General features: G+C 40.0%; 4 protein-coding genes and 2 pseudogenes across 8 annotated transcripts; 3 read left to right on the forward strand and 3 right to left on the reverse strand.

Annotated features, from left to right (window-relative positions):
• The first annotated feature begins 138 nt into the window (after positions 1-138).
• Positions 139-6,457, forward strand: LOC104746943 (DNA-directed RNA polymerases IV and V subunit 2). 2 transcript variants are annotated; one of them, XM_087489254.1, is made up of 8 exons: positions 139-461; positions 1,581-2,027; positions 2,214-2,441; positions 2,576-3,456; positions 3,817-4,108; positions 4,248-5,141; positions 5,225-5,529; positions 5,752-6,457. In XM_087489254.1, exons 2-8 carry the CDS (start codon positions 1,635-1,637, stop codon positions 6,251-6,253), a joined length of 3,495 nt encoding a protein of 1,164 aa, XP_087345380.1. In that variant the 5' UTR covers positions 139-461; positions 1,581-1,634; the 3' UTR covers positions 6,254-6,457. The 2 variants fall into 2 exon arrangements, with proteins under 2 accessions (XP_087345380.1, XP_087345381.1); XM_087489255.1 differs by lacking the exon at positions 139-461 and having other exon boundaries at positions 1,955-2,092.
• Positions 6,458-6,874: 417 nt separating this feature from the next.
• Positions 6,875-8,169, forward strand: LOC104746945 (hydroxyethylthiazole kinase). Its single transcript, XM_010468499.3, has 2 exons — positions 6,875-7,346; positions 7,504-8,169. The coding sequence occupies exons 1-2, from the start codon at positions 6,909-6,911 to the stop codon at positions 7,894-7,896; spliced, it is 831 nt and encodes a 276-aa protein (XP_010466801.1). The 5' UTR covers positions 6,875-6,908; the 3' UTR covers positions 7,897-8,169.
• Positions 8,104-9,207, reverse strand: LOC104746944 (dirigent protein 16 pseudogene; annotated as a pseudogene). The gene has a single exon (XR_015582636.1). The product of XR_015582636.1 is annotated as a dirigent protein 16 pseudogene (transcript).
• Positions 9,208-9,409: 202 nt separating this feature from the next.
• On the forward strand, positions 9,410-12,014 carry LOC104746946 (PHD finger protein ING1). 2 transcript variants are annotated; one of them, XM_010468500.2, is made up of 7 exons: positions 9,410-9,551; positions 10,077-10,148; positions 10,720-10,907; positions 11,076-11,136; positions 11,231-11,315; positions 11,477-11,633; positions 11,710-12,014. In XM_010468500.2, the coding sequence occupies exons 1-7, from the start codon at positions 9,524-9,526 to the stop codon at positions 11,818-11,820; spliced, it is 702 nt and encodes a 233-aa protein (XP_010466802.1). In that variant the 5' UTR covers positions 9,410-9,523; the 3' UTR covers positions 11,821-12,014. The 2 variants fall into 2 exon arrangements, with proteins under 2 accessions (XP_010466802.1, XP_087345382.1); XM_087489256.1 differs by having other exon boundaries at positions 9,449-9,551; positions 11,059-11,136.
• A 292-nt stretch (positions 12,015-12,306) lies between these two features.
• Positions 12,307-14,982, reverse strand: LOC104746947 (pentatricopeptide repeat-containing protein At3g24000, mitochondrial pseudogene; annotated as a pseudogene). Its single transcript, XR_015582635.1, has 3 exons — positions 12,842-14,982; positions 12,608-12,705; positions 12,307-12,503 (listed from the first exon to the last, which is right to left on the reverse strand). The product of XR_015582635.1 is annotated as a pentatricopeptide repeat-containing protein At3g24000, mitochondrial pseudogene (transcript).
• A 135-nt stretch (positions 14,983-15,117) lies between these two features.
• On the reverse strand, positions 15,118-19,064 carry LOC104746948 (chaperonin CPN60, mitochondrial). Its single transcript, XM_010468503.3, has 17 exons — positions 18,726-19,064; positions 18,503-18,524; positions 18,287-18,418; positions 17,916-18,075; positions 17,547-17,818; positions 17,358-17,462; positions 17,185-17,271; positions 16,987-17,076; positions 16,820-16,900; positions 16,672-16,740; positions 16,496-16,573; positions 16,285-16,380; positions 16,092-16,191; positions 15,899-16,002; positions 15,714-15,819; positions 15,551-15,629; positions 15,118-15,439 (listed from the first exon to the last, which is right to left on the reverse strand). Exons 1-17 carry the CDS (start codon positions 18,761-18,763, stop codon positions 15,325-15,327), a joined length of 1,734 nt encoding a protein of 577 aa, XP_010466805.1. The 5' UTR covers positions 18,764-19,064; the 3' UTR covers positions 15,118-15,324.
• Positions 19,065-19,133: the final 69 nt, after the last annotated feature.

A 19,133-nucleotide genomic window follows, 5' to 3' on the forward strand; every position in this document is an offset into this window, starting at 1 on the left:
TTGGCAATCATCTTGTAATATTTCAAAGTTGTATAGAAGAAATGTTGGAACATATTTTGTAGGTATGGACCGATGATCCGAGAAACAAACGTTACTCTTCTCTAGTGTTAAGCTCAAGGACGACTCAAGTATTACAGAGATTATAATAGGATAATTTCGGGTGGGGATTTCTTCTGCAGTAATAAATAAAAGTCTCAAATATGCAAGCATAATTTATTTTCCAAAATGACGTAGTTAACCTTTATGTTTGAAGAAATAAAGCACACAAAAGCGAGGGGCATAATGGTTATTTCAACAAGGGACAGTCCCCAATTTCTTCTTCACTCCTCCGAGTCCGACTGGGAAAGAAAACCATTGAAAAAGTGAGCCAAGGGTTTTGATTTTCCAGTTCCGGCGACGTTTACTCATCTCTCCTCCGACACCGCCGCTTTTCTCCACCGTGTAAGATTCAGCAATCTAAGGTACTTATTATGCTTTTAAGCGTTGAAATTCCAGAGAATATATGATTTAGTTTCTTCTCTTCAAAAGCTTTTAGCGTTTTCGGTTTTGCATTTTTTTTGTTCTTAGTTTACAAAGCTCTCTTTTTTTGCTTGTAGATAGTGTTAATCTCTTGATTTTTTCTTCACTATAGCTGTTGATTTCTCTAGATGCATTAACGTATGTGTCTGTGCTGTGCACGACAGGGTTTGGTTTACTAATCTGCTTGATTCTTTCTTGTGAGTATGGCTTGTGAGTTGTAACACTATGAAAACGATTCTTGTATGTTAAAGTTTGAAACTTTCTCCTTTTTTTTTTGTTAGTTCCCCTTTTACTCTCATCTCATATAGCTCTTTTGGTATGTAAATGTTCTATGATTCTTTTGTGATTAATCTGATTTTGTTTGTTCTTAATGAATGTTTGTTGTTACATGGCTTGTATAGGGGTTGTGACACTATGAAAACGATTGTTGCATGTGATAGGTTCAAACTTTTCTCTTTTTATTTTCTTCTTCCCCTTAGCTTTCATATAACTCTAATGATTAAGCTCTTTTGGTATGTATTTATCTATGATTCTTCTGTGATTAATCTAATTTTGTTTGTTCTACATGATTGTTTGTTATGAATATGGCTTGTACGAGTTGTGAGTTATGATACTGTGAAAACGATTGTTGTATGTAAAAGGCTTAAACTTTTCTCTTCATTCTTCCTCTTTTACTCTCATATACCTCTGAATTCACTCGCTTTTTTTCTGTATGTAATTGTCAATCATTGTTCTGCGATAAATCTGACCTTGTTTGTTCTGTGGTTTAGTGGTTCTGTACTTCTCTTCTGTTTGGGCGATGTTCATCACTTACCATTTGTATTTGGGGTTATTCATGATTGTTCTGTGGTTGTTTACTTGTGTCTTGATTAGCTTCACTTATGATACTTAATTCTTCTGTAGTCTTGTTTTTTGTGTTTGCTCTTCTGCTTAGAATGGGATTATGCTATGAAAAGCATTTATGATTTTGAGTTTCTACATTGTTTCTTGTATAGCAGATGATTTCGTAGTTTTTCTTTTTCTTTCTACTCATAACACAATGATGTTTTTAATTTATGCAGAGTAATCATTTCTTCAAAGCGTTGGTACAGTGTGTGTTGAGATATATACCAGAGATGGACATTGATGATGAGATCGAGGCTGCTGGGGAGATCAATCTTTCTGAGCTAGGAGAAAGTTTTCTCCAGAGTTTCTGCAAAAAAGCTGCAACATCCTTCTTTGAAAACTATGGACTTATAAGTCATCAGCTCAACTCCTACGACTTCTTCATCAAACACGGGCTTCAGAATGTGTTTGATTCCTTTGGTGAGATGCTCGTTGAACCGTCTTTTGATATTTCAAAGAAGAAGGCCGATGATTGGAGATACGCTACTGTTAGATTCGGACTAGTCACCGTCGAGATGCCCACATTCTTTTCTGATGAAAAGGAGCTTCAGTTTCTCCCATGGCATGCCAGGCTTCAGAACATGACTTACTCAGCAAGGATCAAAGTAAATGTCCAAGTTGAGGTCCCACCACAATCTTCTTTGTCTGGAAATGAAGTAATCTTTTCTGGATTTGATGGAATGATGAAGTAATCGTACTGTCAAGATTTTGATGATGTTTCTGTTTTGCTCTCCATATATCTTTTTCTTCTTATCACGGCTTTGTTTATTGTCTAACTGTCTCTTCACTTTATAAATGGAATTGACTAGGTGTTCACAAAAAGTGTTGTTAAAAGTGACAAATTCAAGACCGGACAAGACGATTATGTCGAGAAGAAGATACTAGATGTCAAAAAGCAGGACATTCTAATTGGTAGAATACCTGTCATGGTGAAGTCTGTCCTTTGCAATACAAGCGTGCAAGGAAAGGAAAACTGCAATAAGGGGGATTGTGCCTTTGATCAGGGTGGATACTTTGTGATAAAGGGGGCTGAGAAGGTGAGTTACATCAGATTTCTATTTTAGTGGAAATTACAGTAGTTAGTTTTTTTTTTCTTCTCCTAATATATACTGGAAAAGATATATTCAGGATGTTATACAACTTCGTAATGTGATTATATTGTGCGTTGCAGGTGTTTATAGCTCAGGAACAGATGTGCACAAAGAGACTGTGGATTTCTAATTCACCATGGACAGTCTCCTTCAGGTCCGAAACTAAAAGAAATCGGTTCATTGTGCGTCTCGCAGAGAATCTGAAATCAGAAGACTATAAGAGAAGGGAGAAAGTACTGACAGTGTACTTCTTGTCGACTGAGATTCCAGTCTGGCTTATGTTCTTTGCGCTGGGTGTTTCGTCAGACAAAGAAGCCATGGATTTAATTGCTTTCGATGGTGATGATGCAAACATTACCAACAGTCTCATAGCTTCTATCCATGAAGCTGATGCAATTTGTGAAGCTTTTCGCTGTGGGAACAATGCTCTAGCATATGTTGAACAGCAGATTAAAAGCACCAAGTTCCCTCCTCTTGAAAGTGTGGATGACTGCCTCCGCCTGTATTTGTTTCCAGGCCTCCAAGGTTTGAAGAAGAAAGCCCGTTTCCTGGGCTATATGGTAAAGTGCCTTCTCAGCGCATATGCGGGGAAAAGAAGCTGTGAAAACAGGGATAGTTTCCGGAACAAGCGAATTGAGCTCGCTGGAGAACTGTTGGAGCGGGAGATAAGGGTGCATCTGGCACATGCTAGAAGAACCATGACCAAGAACATGCAGAAACACCTCGCAGGCGATGGTGATTTGAAGCCTATTGAGCATTATTTGGATGCTTCCATTATCACAAATGGGCTTACTAGAGCCTTCTCCACTGGAGCATGGTCTCATCCTTTCAGGAAGATGGAAAGGGTTTCAGGTGTTGTAGCTAATCTGGGTCGTGCAAATCCATTGCAGACTCTGATTGATCTGAGGAGAACGCGACAGCAAGTCCTATATACCGGCAAGGTTGGAGATGCTAGATATCCGTAAGTGAAAATTTCCACCTCCCCTCCTTTTTATATCCCACGAATTTTAACTAAGCTGTATGGTCTTCAATTACTCAAATTTACATGTTCGTTAGACTATTTTAATGATGTTCTTATTCAATTTCGTATATGATGGTGAATTGGTGATACTGTTTCTGCAGATTCCCTTCTATGATCTGTGTATATTAGTGTTTTTGTATAGATGAAACTGATATTAAGAGATTCTGATTCTGTCTTTCTTGTTTCTTTGTCCCTTAGTCAATCTATCCATTTTGGTTGCTTTTTAATGTGAGCGGTTACACAATTGGTTCGTATTGGGAAACTGAACTATGGCTGCATTGTTTGTAATGTTGCCTACAGGCATCCGTCTCACTGGGGCAGAGTATGCTTTTTATCAACTCCAGATGGTGAAAATTGTGGTCTTGTGAAGAACATGTCTCTTCTTGGACTTGTTAGCACTCAAACTTTGGAGCCTGTGGTGGAAAAGCTCTTTGATTGTGGAATGGAAGAGCTGATGGATGATACCAGCACACCATTGTGTGGCAAACATAAAGTTCTTTTCAATGGAGACTGGATTGGATTATGTTCAGATTCTGAATACTTTGTCGCGGAGATAAAGAGCAGGCGGCGCCGAAGTGAATTACCTCGTGAGGTATCTTCTGTTTCATCAAATATCTAGCGTTATTTCGATATGTCTTGTGCTGCTTTGGATTTTTCTGCTTTCAGAAATGTGTCTATTATGTCGTATATCATTTATATATATATTTATGTATCACAACTTTCTCATGCAGATGGAAATTAAACGAGATAAAGATGACAATGAGGTGAGAATTTTCACTGACGCTGGTAGACTACTCCGACCTCTCTTGGTTGTGGAAAATCTTCACAAGTTGAAGCAAGACAAACCGAAACAGTATTCTTTTGAGCATCTTCTTGACCAAGGGATTGTCGAGTTGATCGGGATTGAAGAAGAAGAAGACTGTAATACAGCATGGGGAATCAAACAGCTTCTGAAGGAACCAAAGAATTACACGCATTGCGAACTAGACTTGTCATTCCTGCTGGGTGTGAGCTGTGCAATTGTCCCATTTGCAAACCACGATCATGGGAGAAGAGTTCTCTACCAGTCCCAGAAGCATTGCCAACAAGCCATTGGTTTCTCATCAACGAACCCTAACACCCGCTGCGATACACTGTCCCAGCAGCTGTTTTATCCCCAGAAGCCACTTTTCAAAACATTGGCGTCGGAGTGTCTTAAAAAAGAAGTGCTGTTTAATGGCCAGAACGCAATTGTTGCTGTGAATGTTCATCTCGGGTACAACCAAGAGGATTCCATTGTGATGAACAAGGCTTCAATGGAACGTGGTATGTTCCGTTCAGAGCAGATTAGAAGCTACAAATCAGAGGTTGATAGCAAAGACTCGGAGAAGAGGAAGAAGATGGATGAGGTTGTTCAGTTTGGAAAGACACACAGCAAAATCGGCAAAGTAGACAGCCTTGATGATGACGGGTTTCCTATCATTGGTGCTAACATGAGCACTGGCGATATTGTCATTGGCAGATGCACCGAGTCTGGGGCTGATCACAGTATAAAGCTCAAGCACACTGAGAGAGGAATTGTGCAAAAAGTGGTATTGTCATCTAATGATGAGGGGAAGAATTTTGCTTCGGTTTCTCTGAGACAGGTAAGTTCCAGATCATATTGAATCGAGGTGTCTTTTAAAGAATGTGTTCCTATGATGAATCTAATGTTCCATTTTGGTTGCAGGTTCGTTCTCCATGCCTTGGAGATAAGTTTTCTAGTATGCATGGGCAGAAGGGTGTTTTAGGCTATGTAGAGGAACAGGAGAATTTTCCTTTCACGATCCAAGGCATAGTTCCTGATATTGTGATAAACCCGCACGCTTTCCCTTCTAGGCAAACACCGGGTCAACTCTTGGAGGCTGCGCTCTCCAAAGGAATCGCTAGTCCTATACAAAAGGAGGGTAGCTCTGCTGCATACACCAAATTGACACGTCATGCTACTCCTTTCTCCACTCCGAGTGTCAGTGAAATCACTGAGCAGCTTCACAGGTACTTGGTTTTAACTCGTTAAGCATGTTTCCTAGGGAGTACAAATGAATGATATCATTACGGGTAGGAACTATATATTGATAATATTACCTGGTTGAAGATGTTATAGAGGATTGATGCTGTGGCCTTGTGATTATGCATAAACTCATTGAACCTTTCTTAGATTATTGTTGATTCTTGAGTCGTAATTGATGGCCAATGGTAAATATATTTTGTGGTTAGGGCTGGCTTTTCAAGATGGGGAAACGAAAGGGTATACAACGGTAGAACTGGTGAGATGATGCGTTCTCTGATATTCATGGGCCCAACGTTCTACCAGCGACTTGTCCACATGTCAGAGGACAAAGTAAAGTTCAGGAACACCGGACCAGTCCACCCGCTCACACGGCAACCAGTGGCAGATAGGAAGAGGTTCGGCGGAATAAAGTTTGGAGAAATGGAGCGAGACTGCCTAATAGCTCATGGTGCTTCCGCGAATTTGCATGAGCGTCTCTTCACTCTGAGTGACTCTTCTCAGATGCACATCTGCAGAAATTGCAAGACCTATGCGAACGTGATCGAGAGGACTCCAAGCAGTGGAAGAAAGATCAGAGGGCCTTACTGCAGAGTGTGCGAATCCCCAGACCATGTGGTTAGGGTGTATGTGCCTTATGGAGCTAAGCTTCTGTGTCAGGAGCTGTTCAGCATGGGGATCACTCTCAACTTCGACACCAAGCTCTGCTAGCTGATTCCCTTGTCTTTATTATTTATTGTCTATATATAATATTTAACGGTATAATAATGGCTTAGTGCCTTAAGACTCTCTCCCATGCTATTGTGTAGTTTGAACCACTGCACTGAACTAACCCGTAGTGGTTGCAGTTGCTTTTGTGAGATTTGACTCTTAACCGCTAATGATTATCGTATCTTAATAAATTGGTTTATATAATCCGATTGATTTTGTTAACAGCCGACAGTTTCCCTCCAAATGTGATATGTGGATGCGAATCAAATTTTGGATGACATTGACACGTTAGAGGTAGTTGCTTGAAGTAGGGAACCTCTTCAGTAGTAATCTCTCTATGGGGGTATAACTTAATTTTAAGGCGGGCATAGTTGTCCACGACGTGGAGGTTTAACGCTTCTGTATCTGTAGAGAGTTCGACTTCCACATTTGTAATCTGTGAGTTTGAGATTGTTGATTCATTCTTGTAACATCTCAAAGTTTTTCTTTTGTTCTACCGTCAAAAAATGTAATGACTGGGTTAATTGATTTATTTGGTTGAGTCTTAACCGGGAATGAAATCCCGGTTTTTATCTAATCTAAACCAAACCGTGTTTACTACAGTATATATTTTGAGTCGTGATCGAGGACTGGTTAAAGTGGGGACTGTGGGAGAATGGAATCAAAATCAGAGCAAAACGAGTGGAGCTCAGGCGTATGGGCTCACTTAACCGACGTCCGGCGACGATCGCCGCTGGTTCAGTGCATCACCAACTTCGTCTCCATGGATCTCGTAGCCAACACGCTTTTATCCGCCGGTGCGTCTCCGGCGATGGTCCATTCAGTCGTCGAGATTCCTGATTTCACACCTCATATTCACGCGCTTTGTATCAACGTCGGAACACTTACACCTGAATGGCTTCCCTCCATGAAAGCTGCCGCCGAAGTCGCTTCTCAGCTTGGAAAGCCTTGGGTTTTCGATCCCGCCGCCGTGAGTTGCTCCGGGTTCCGATTAAAGTCGTGTTTGGAGCTCATCGGGTTAAAACCTACTGTAATCAAAGGAAACGGTTCTGAGATTATTGCTCTATCCTCCGCTTCACCGGGTCAGACTAAGGTATATGATATATAGAGATTGAGAGGTTTTAGTGTCGGTGGCTGAAGAAATTGAATTGACTTGTAGTAGTTAGTGAACTCTGAGTGTTCAATTCAATTTGGAAGTTTTAGTGAAAGTTGTTTGCTAATGTGTATGAGTTGTTTGTGTTTTATCTTAGGGTGCTGATAGCTCTCATGAATCTACAGACGCTATAGAAGCTGCTAAGTCATTAGCTCTGTCGAGTGGTGCTGTTGTTGCAGTGTCTGGAGCTGTTGATATCGTTACAGATGGGAACGAGGTTATTGGTGTTCACAATGGGACGAAGATGATGCAAAAGATCACTGCAACTGGTTGTTCACTAGCTGGTCTTATTGCTGCATTTCTTGCTATCGATTCATCACGGCCGTTGGAAGCTACAGTTTCCGCTATGTCTGTCTTTGGTATCGCAGGTGAGTTGGGTGAAGCTATGGCGAATGGTCCAGCTTCTTTGAGAATGCATTTGATAGACTCTCTGTATGGGTTGGATGAAACCACAGTACTTAGCCGTGTGAATATCACAAGGTTGGGTTGATGTACATGAATCTTCTTCTTGGAATAAAGTTTCTGAAGATATCACAAAGCCATAGGAGTTTTGTTTATCCTCGGATTAGAGTAATAATTGGGGTTGCACTGTCAGAACCTTGAGTAGATTGTGTAAGCAGTATAGATTCTGCTGTTTCAGAATTCTTGTAGTTACAATCCTAGGCTTTAGAGCAATGTTCATAATACACTATCACAATATTAGAAATTTCAGGGCTTTCTGTGATTTGCTTTCAATCAATAACTGTTACATTCAACAAACAAAGAACATTCACACAACACACATCATGCACAAATTTTAAAATCTTTTGGTAAGGCTCCGTTTGTGTTTTCTTAGTACTTCAGATGGACAATGATCCTCAGCAAAGACTCTGCTCCATCCACTTCATGCTGACCTGATGGAATCAATGGCCTGACCTCTGCAAACCCACAAGCGTTCTTGAACCTACCTGTTCCTCCAGTCACTGACAGATGCGACATGGCACTTCCTATCCTATAAATTCCGTAGAAGTTGAGGTTGTCGTTGTACTCTCCACCTTCAAGCATAGCTGTGAAAGCCATCATCTGAGTGCTCCCGTCTGCAGAACTTGCAACATAAACTCCTTGAGCCTTACCAAGCGGCTGCGAACCCAAGTCGGGACCAGATGTGAGTATGTCATCGATCACAGTAATGGTGCCAAACCCAAGACTCAGACCATCAGGACCCAACTGAGTCTGAATTCCATTAAGGTTCTGACCAGAGTATGCTGTACCAGACAGGCCGGTCCCAAGAGGTACACCGTTGATGCCATTAACCGTTGGGAGTGCGCCATTTGCATTGGGTATGGCTATACCGTTTTCAGGAGGAGTGAAACCAATCTGCTTAGCAAACGGAACCTGGCCGTTGTAAATGTTCCCGAGCAAACCAGTGATGGGTCTTGCAGTGGGGCTGCTTCCTCCAAGTAAATCATGCATGTAGAGTTCGAAAATGGGGTCTTCAGGTGCAGGATCAAGAGCTGCTGCAAACACAGCAACTGTGCACAAGATTGTTGTTAAAAGCAAGATTGGTGATTGCTTGATCATCATGGAGAATGTTTTGCTTAGATGTCTCTCTGTTTCGTGTTTGAGATTTTGAGCTGATTGAGATTGTTTGTTGAATATGTGAGATTTGTGCAATGGGTGTTTAAATAGAGAAGTGGTGATTGTGTAGTTGTTGCGATTTATGATTTTGTGTAGTTGTTGAAATGTGTTCTTTATAGCTGTGTTGTTATCTCGAGTGTAATCCAAAATATAATAACGTCAGAGAATGATAGAAAACTCATATTAGCGTCTATAATTTAGTGGTTACCAAAACATTTTTCAATATAAATTATACCAGTTGTAGCGTCTATAATTTGGTGGTTTAGGTTGAATAATTCTTAATTAGTTTCAAGAAAATGAGAAAAAAGAATATTAACAGTACTAAAATGAATGGGAAAATGTTCTTAACATTATAATAAATGAAAAAAGTAATAATCGTTTAGTTTGTGCGCCAAATTAATCTGAGAAAATGATTAAAATAAAGAGAAGAAGGAATTTAAAAAAGAGAGAGCTGCGAATATATTATTTTGTTTCCATATTGCGAAACCCTAAATCCCCAAATGTCATTCGCCGAGGAATTTGAAGCAAGTAAGCAAAATCGTATCATCATCTTTCCTTTTGTCAACGATTCTTGAAATTGCTCGGCTTATTACGTTAAGCTAATTCGATTACCCAAAGTTGTTTTAGATTTGATTAAGCTTTCGTTGCAATATTTGGGGCATTTTCTCTATGAACGAAGAGAGTGATTCACTAATTCTCCTAGGATTGTTATGTTTATTACCAGTAACTTAGATTAATTCGTGTGTTTGTACCTTGTTCTTGTACTAATTTCACTTAGACTAAGCAAAAATGCTTGAAATGTAATTATTTATAATCAGAACATGTAAGAGTTCTGGAGTTCTGTAGTAGGAAGCGTATTGAGCGTTGAAGTGAAATTTAGATTAGAACCAGTTGTTTGTTAATCAGCGTGATCAGAGTTTTTGTGCCAGTGTATTTTATAATATCATTGTGTGCATTGTGTTTTGGTTCTTTCTTGGTTTCCTCTTCCTTTGTGGATATCAGGCAATAATAGTGAAGCAACTCTTTCTTGATATCTCTCTCTGTTGCTTGCAGATCTTGTGTCGCTGGCCCATGTTTTGCAGAAGAAGTATTCACTCTTGCGTGATTTGGATAAAAGTTTGCAAGGTAACAACCAATCATATATTATTCCAAAATCGTATCTACTGCAGATTAAAGCATCACTGTTACGTAGCTACAGTGATTTGTAACTTATTCTTGACTAGTAATTCCTTGGAAAGGGTAGCGTAGAAATGATCTTTACTCATTTCACTAAACCTATTTCGTTGGAATTCATATGCTCTGAATAGTTTCTTGTTTTCGGATTGTGTTATGTTAGAGATGACTTGTGGATTGCTTTCATCTTTGTACAGCAGATATGATATTTTAAGTCATTTCACTTAACCCATTTCATTGGTATTCATGCTCTGCATAGTTTGTTGTTTTCGGATGAGTTATGTTAGAGATGACTTTTCATCTTTGTACAGCAGATATGATCTTTTAGTCATTTCACTAAACCCATTTCATTGGAATTCATGCTCTGCATAGTTTGTTGTTTTCGGATGAGTTAGAGATGAGTTGTTTGCTGTGTGTTTAGTATAAAAGTAAGACTTTGTAAAGCATCTTCATAGGATGTCTGTTTACTTGTTATGTGGATTGCCTTCATCTTTGTTTATGTCTTTTGTGTGTGTTTAAGCAGAGAATCAAAGACAAAATGAACAACGCTGTGAGAAAGAAATAGAAGATATAAGAAGGGGCAGAACTGGGAATATCACACCCAGTAGTACCTCTCTTACACAATTCTCAGAGGAAGCACTCGATGAGCAGAAACACAGCGTCCGAATCGCTGACGAGAAAGTGGCGCTGGCTATGCAGGCATATGATCTGGTATGCTTCTTAAAATTTCTTCTTTCCTAGTTTTCTGAAGAGGGAGACTTCTTTGTTATGGTGGTGTCTGACCTCGGATTTGTGTAGCTTAAGTTTGCTGTTCGGTTTAACCTTGTGGGTTACTCTATTCCTTAAAGTCATTATTTTTCAGATTATATATTGCTTCAGGTGGATATGCATGTTCAGCAACTTGACCAGTATATGAAAAAATCCGAGGAGATCCGCAAAGGTCATTTTCTGGCTTGCTGTTTTTCTTTTGTCGACCTTGAGCTTCTTTCTTATCTTATTCAGTAGTAAACATTAAAGGGTGTGGTTTGTATCAGAGAAAGAAGCTGCCGCTGCATTAGAACTTGAGAACAGCGAGAAAGCCGGGAAGGCTGGTGAAGGTGGAAGAGGAGGGCGAAAGAAGTAAGTGGCTTTCAGCCTTATCTTTTATATCATAACATAAGTTTCTCAATCAATCACATCGCCTAAACCTTAGCAACATGAGCTTAGGGTCCGGTGAAACCACTGTCGTTGTGAAATATGAAGTTAGATCCAATGAAATTATTCGTTCGATGTTGTGGCAGGACAAGGCTAGCGACAGCTGCATCAACAGCAGCAGCATCAACAGGGGTGACTTCAAGTAATATGGATTTGGATCTGCCTGTGGATCCAAACGAACCAACTTACTGCGTCTGCAACCAAGTAAGCTATGGCGAGATGGTTGCTTGTGATAACAATGAGGTATGGATTTAAACTTCTATTGTCTCTTTTCACATTGTGAGACACTCTTTGAAACTGTAAATAAACTCAAATGCAGTGCAAGATTGAGTGGTTCCATTTCGGCTGCGTTGGTCTGAAAGAACAACCCAAGGGGAAATGGTACTGCCCGGATTGTGCTACAGTCAAGAAGAGCAGGAAAGGTCGATGATTTGAATCTTCATGTCTGCTATAATTCCAAACATCTTCATAAATCATAACTACTGTAATCGAAACAGTTTATATATCAACTCATGTAAGATGTTGCCATGTCAACTTTGGATTGTAGAAGTGTCTTGTTTTGTTCTTTGTTTGACAAAATTTATAACTGACCTTAGGGCAATGATACATCCACGAATTCAGAAACGAAGAAGGCATTCAATGCAAGCAAATAGAACGATACCGTAAAAAGTTACGATGCTTATAGTCTCATACAATTTCCAAGTGTGGCTGTTTATTGTGAAACCAGTTATTTGGGCAACAAAATCAAAGACAAAAGACTCCTAAAAGAATCGTCTCTCTTTTCTCAAGTTAAAAATTGGTGAAAGAAGGAGAGAGAGTTTCGTGATCTTATAGTCCATGCCTCCCGTTGCAGTTGCACGCATGCCTCTGCGGACTCGGTTTTGTCTTTTTGGAAGCCCAAACACTACAGCTTCAGTTGTTGTCAACAAAGATGAATGCATATTTCTAGTGTAATTATGTTTACAGTTTTAACCTAGAACCATATCGAAACGAGAAAAAAGAATATTGTTAGGCTTAGCTTTTGATCAACCACATTGGTCCTGATCACTTTCAAAGGGTCTACTATCCACCAGATACGTCCTGGTCCAGCTTTCACCATATCCACACATTCACCTAGTTTTCATCAAGAGTCAGCTAAAGACAATCTTCAGAATTCAGATAGATCAAAAGTGAAGTGATGTTGGATTGTGAACTCAACTAACGAACAAAAACAGCACCTTGCCCCAAAACCGAGGTCCAGGATCTTGCTCCAAAAGCTTGCCAACATAAACAGCACCTTGCTCCAAAACCAAGGTCCAGGATCTTACTCCAAGAGCTTGCAAACAAAAACAGCACAAGTACAACATTTGAAGAAACTGTGTGAACAAGAGTCTGGCAAACCAAAACCCATTAAACAACTTCTTTTTTAGGATCATTAAATCAGATGGTCTTCAATTTAGATAACTGCTAACCGTCAATGTGTTCTGAATGATCTGCATCTTTTGGTCAAAGTTGGCTGTTGTAAGCTTTTCCAACTTTTTTGCTGCATATTGAATTCTTCAGTGGTCACTACCAATAATCCTTGCAAGAACAAGTACCATCCTTAAAATGGTGGAACCGATTGGTATCTCTCACTATGATTTCTCTCCCAACCACCTTTGAAGCCAATTTGATTGCTGAATGACAATCCCCGCAAACACGGATGTTCTTCTTGATGTGTATGGTTGATCCAGGAGGAGTGTTGAGAAGCGCAAATGCCAATGCAATTTTCTCGCTATGATATTGTAAATTCACTTCGCTCTCCTGTTGATCCACATGGACTATTACATGGCTGGTGTCTGGCACATATCCCAACTCCTTGATCTTTGCATAAACCTCTTCCCACTTGAGAGCAATCTCCTTCCTCTGTGGATGACGTTCATCATTCGCCACAAACATGTGGATAGCATTCTCAATCTCCACCCAACTGCAAGCAGGTTCCTTCTTTACTCCACTTTCCTTCATCTTCTTTCTGACTCTCGCAGCATCGTTCCACCTGCCACCTGATGCATAGATGTTATATAGTATTACATGAGGACCAGGGTCGTCAGGGTCAAGTTTAAATACATGCTCGGCCGCATAAGCTCCCAATTCCATATTCTTATGCATTCTACAAGCGTTAAGCAGGGCCTTCCAGATGGCTGCAGTAGGTTCTATTGGCATTTCTTCAATAAATCTCAGTGCCCTATGAAGATCACCAGCACGCCCTAGAAGATCTACAACCGTGACATAGTGCCAAGCCTTGGGTACTATCCCATCCTTCTTCATCAATTCAAAGTAATGCCACCCTTCATCTAGAAGACCAGAATGGCTGCAAGCTGTAAGCACAGAGAGAAACGAGATCTCATTGGGACAAATCCCACCTCTCCTCATTTCCTCAAACCAGCACACTGCTTCTTTTCCAAATCCATGTTGGGCATAAGCAGTTAACAGCGAGTTCCAAGACACCACATCCCTTTTAGCCAATCTATCGAATATTTTTCTCGCATCATGGATGCTTCCTGATTTGCATACATGTCAAGAAGAGTGTTTCCTGCAAAAGCCACAAGCTTTTCACCGGATTTAATCATATACGCATGAACCCATTTCCCTTGCTCCAAGAACCCAGTACTGGAACAAGCGCCAAAGAGGCTAGCGTATGAGAAATGAGAAGGTCTGAAACCTTCTCTAAGCATCCGTTGAAATAGCTCAAAAGCCTTCTCTGTACCACATCTCCTAGCATGACCAGCAATAAGAGCATTCCAAGAAACATCATTCCTGCTCTCAAGCGCATCAAAAACCAATTGTGCATCATCCATAAGACCATAGCGTGTGTACAAGTCAAGAAGAGCGCTACCAACATGAACATTTGAATCGAATCCACACTTAATACAGAACCCGTGAAGCTGATGACCACAACAACCTTTCGTCTCAGCTGCAGCAGCTTTGATGACACTAGACAAAGTGAACTCATTGGGACTAAATCCAAATCTAACCATCTGATCAAACAAGAGTAACGCATCACGAGGTCGACCATGCTGCGAATAACCAGAAATCAAAGTGGTCCATGTAACAAAATCTCTCTCAGGCATTTGGTCGAACACTTTACGAGCTTCCTCCAAACTTCCGCATTTAGCATACATATTGAGAAGAGTGTTGTACATAACGAGGTCATGACGGAAGATGGATTGAATCAGATGAGCATGAACGATCTTTCCATGAGTGATTAACTTAAAGACTGTACATTTCTTTAAAAGCATGTTGTAGAAACGTCTCTCTGCGGGAATATAACTGCCCTCGTGACCGTTGCTACTCGTGCGGAGAGGAACATCATTGGATTGGTCGTCGGAATCTTCAGATACCAGTGCCGGAACAGAACCTATACGCCGGAAAATTTTCAGTTGGGAGAGGAGACGATAAGGGTAACGAGAGGAATTTGAAAATGCAGGTTTCATTGTCGCCATGATCGTGAACATCACAGATGCTCGCGAAGCATACTACAGTGCAAATCAGAAGTAGGGTAAAACTAAAAAAAGGTTTCATTTTTAATTCAGTTATAGTTCAGTTAAGACACCAAACTGTAAACCAAAGTTAGAAGAAAAAAAGAACCAATTCGGTTATTTGGTGTACAAAAACCTAAACCAAAGTGTGATTCAAATCACTTCAGTTTCCTTGTTGTCAGGGCATGCTTGAGCTAATGAGATCCACCAGTTCAGTATCGAATAAGCCATTCAATCAAGTGATTTTTAATAGAAAACTTTGATGCTAACTGGTCTTACAACATTGCCAAGTGTGCTCTGTTTATTGTGAAACTTTTAATGTTATTGAGCAACAAAGGCAAAGACAGACTAGACTCCTAAAAGAATCATATTCCTCTTTCTCAAGTTAAGATTGGTAACTGGTGGAAGAACAAAAAAAAAGACAGAATTTAGTGGATCTAGTAGTCCATGCCTCCCATTCCACCCATGCCTGCTCCGGCTCCTGCTGACTCGCTATCGTCTTTCGGAAGATCAACCACTACAGCTTCAGTTGTTGTCAACAAAGATGACACACTGACAAAAACACAGAAACAGCAAAGATATACAGTTTTAGCTTCTTAGACTTATATGTCCAATCGAAAAAGAACAAAAACATTGTTAGGTTAGGTTTTCGCTTTTAGTTACCTGGCAGCATCAACCAGAGCCGTCCTGATCACTTTCAGAGGGTCTATGATTCCAGCTTTCACCATATCCACATATTCACCTAGTTTTTTCTCCAGAGTTAGGTAAAGACGATCTTCATATATATTGAAAGTAAAGTGATGATAGATTCGTAAACTCAACTCACCTTTAGCTGCATCATAACCGAGGTCTGTGTTATCTTGTTCCAAGAGCTTGCCAACAATAACGGCACCTTCAACTCCAGCATTTGAAGCGATTGTGTGAACAGGAGTCTGAGGAAAACAAAACCCGTTAAACATGACTTGGAGAAATAATCAGATCATATGATCTTTTTTTTAGAGAAATGCTAACCTTCAATGCGTTCTGAATGATCTGCACACCAATCTTCTGATCAAAGTTGGCTGTTGGGAGTTTTTCCAACTCTCTCGCTGCATATAGAAGAGCCACACCTCCTCCTGCAAGTGTTTTGTAATGTTTCTTTGAGCACATTCCAAGTTTTTTTATTGCAATGTCAATTGGGTGTTCTTCACCTGAAGAGACATACCTGGCAAAATACCCTCTTCAACAGCTGCTTTAGTGGCATTCAAAGCATCTGTCACTCTGTCTTTCTTCTCACCAACTTCAGCTTCACTTGCTCCTCCAATCTAAACACAATTAACTCCAGAATTTATAACATGACACTTACAAACCAGGCTGCTATGATTATGAGACTACAGAAACAATTAATAATGACAAACCTTCAAAACTGCAACACCTCCAGATAGCTTAGCCAACCGTTCTTGCAGTTTCTCCTTGTCATAATCTGAGGTGCTCAGTTCAATTGCTGACCTAATCTGTTAATTGCAATACCAAGCAATTAGACGGATAACTATACATCTTCAATTCATTTGATTATAAATAATAAAATTTTATCAACTAATTGATTAGTGAGTTAAGACAAAAACCAACCTGCTCACATCGTTCCTCAATGCCTTTCTTGTCACCAGCGCCATCAAGAATAACAGTGTCGTCCTTGGAGACTGTAACCTATAAATAGCCAGACAAGTCTCAACTACACTTAAAAATCTAACAACAAATATGCTAAGTGCCCCAATGTCTATATTAGTCAAGGTTTCAATGGCTACCTTTTTGCAGGTTCCTAGCATGCCCAGGTCCACCTTCTCCAGATTCATGCCAAGCTCTTCCGTGATAACCTACATCAAGCCAAGTCATTAATCTTCCTTTGTAATAAGAGGTTCACAAGAGTGACACATTACAGAACAAATTTACTACCTCTCCACCAGTAAGGGCAGCAAGGTCTTGCAAATTGGCCTTCCTATTCTCTCCAAACCCAGGGGCCTTGATGGCACAGACCTGTAGGAGGACAGTATTAATCACAAATCAAAGAAGATCATCCCTAAGAATCAGGAGTCAGTAGTAAAAGCTTCAGATGTTCAAACCTTGATTCCGGCACGGAGCTTGTTAAGGATAAGAGTTGCAAGAGCATCACTTTCCACATCTTCAGAAACAATCAACAGTGGTCTTTGCCTCTGTAACGTTTTATAAGGACAACGGAAACCACATTAGATTCCTTTCACAAAGCATTTTTACGAGAAAATATTATCAAATTTACTAGTATGATGATAAAGCAGACATACCTTCAGAGCCAACTCCAACACTTTCACGATAGAGTTGATACTTGAGATCTTTTTCTCATGGATAAGAATGAGAGGATCGTCTAGTTCCTACATAGATTGAATTCAAATTCAGTAAATTCTATAATTAATTTGCCACATCAGGAACTTAATTGAGCAGGGAGTAAAAAGCTTACACATTTTTGGGTTTTTTGATTAGTAATAAAGTATGGGGACGTATAACCTCTGTCCAATTTCATCCCCTCTACAACTTCCAACTCGTTAAACAGTGTCTTTCCATCCTGCAATGCATTTACCCACGTGAGAGTTATGGTTTGACCAATATATAAGTAGAAACATAAGCGAAGATTCAGCAATTTACTTACTTGGATTGTGATTACACCTTCTTTGCCAACCTTCTCCATAGCCTTTGCAATAAGCTCACCAATTTCCCTCTCTCCATTGGCAGAAATGGTCCCAACCTGTGCAATCTCTTCAGATGTGCTGATCATCCTCGCCTTGCTTTTAAGGTTTGTCACCACAGAATCAACTGCCATGGAGATACCTCGTCTCAAGTCCATCGCATTCATCCCTGCGGCAACTGATTTGCAACCTTCGGTGAATATAGCCCGGGTGAGGACAGTAGCACAAGTGGTACCTGCAAGTTAGGCAAGTGTAAGTAAATAGCCTTGCAAAGTTTTTACAACTGTGAATCACGAAATCAAGATAAGAGCCAATAATTTCAATTAACTTACCATCACCAGCAACATCATTAGTAGCATTTGCAACCTGCTTGACAAGACTGGCACCAACGTTCTTGATTTTGTCCTTGAACTCAATGCTTTTGGCAACTGTCACACCATCTTTTGTCACTTTAGGAGCACCCCAACTTTGCTCAATCACAACATTACGTCCCTTCAAAAATTAGAAACACAGAAATCAGAAAAGCCAGTCACATTAAAGCTTAGATCAAACTGCCATTGAGATAATAGAAACTGATACAAGAGTAAAAGAAGATAACAGGTCACACAAATCACATGTCTCATAAGGAAATGACAGATTTTGCAATAGACATGAACCTCCTAACCAATTCACAAAGAGTAGGGATAGAAAACAACAAGAGTACCTTAGGACCCATGGTGACTTTAACAGCATCAGCAAGATCTTCAACACCCTTAAGCATCAAAGCTCGAGCTTCAACACCAAACTTAATTTCTTTGGCTGCATAGTTCCTGCTCCAGCTCATTCTGCTTGAAACCTATAGTAGAGAAAGCACGATAAAGTAAGCTCGTACCCGAAAAGCTACAGAGTACAGACCAATTAAAAATCAAAATCAATTTACCTGGCGAGCGTTTTGAGCAATCCTGAGAACAGAGAGAACAAAAAAGAAACCATTTTTAAAATCAGAATTAGTAAATCAAAATCTAGGGATAAAGCAAATAGATTTGAAGAGCCCAGATAAATTGAAGGAGACTAGATCAAAACCCAGATCGATTAAATTCCTCATTGCCTTCCATTGTTAAAAGAAAAAAAGAAAAAAAACGAAGAGAGTGAGTGTTTCCTACCTTGCCTTGGAGGCGAGGTTAGAAGCGAAACGATACATGGTGACTGAGAAGGAAGAAGATGAAGGATGAAGACGCCGAGGGAGATATGAATCTGACGAGCGAGTTAGATCAGTGGAGAACAGAGAGACAGAGAGAGAGAGACTTAATAAGCGAAGGAGAAGAAGAGTCTAGAAACAGCTGCTACTTACTGCCTAACTATATGAGCCTTTAGGGTTTTAGGGCCCTTTAGGGTTTAACTTATCATTTGAATCCTTTTATAAATTTCCAATTTTTTCAATTTATATTTCCAGAATTTTATCCCAAAAAAAAAAAAAGGATAAAAAATTATGAGTTTTTGATAAACAGGATTTATGATTTTGCGATATCATACAGGTCAAATTTTGTATAGCACCAACTGGAAAAATTACA

Source organism: Camelina sativa, chromosome 15, assembly GCF_030686135.1.
Source record: "Camelina sativa cultivar CO46 ecotype springtype chromosome 15, ASM3068613v1".
NCBI classification, from domain to species: domain Eukaryota; kingdom Viridiplantae; phylum Streptophyta; class Magnoliopsida; order Brassicales; family Brassicaceae; genus Camelina; species Camelina sativa.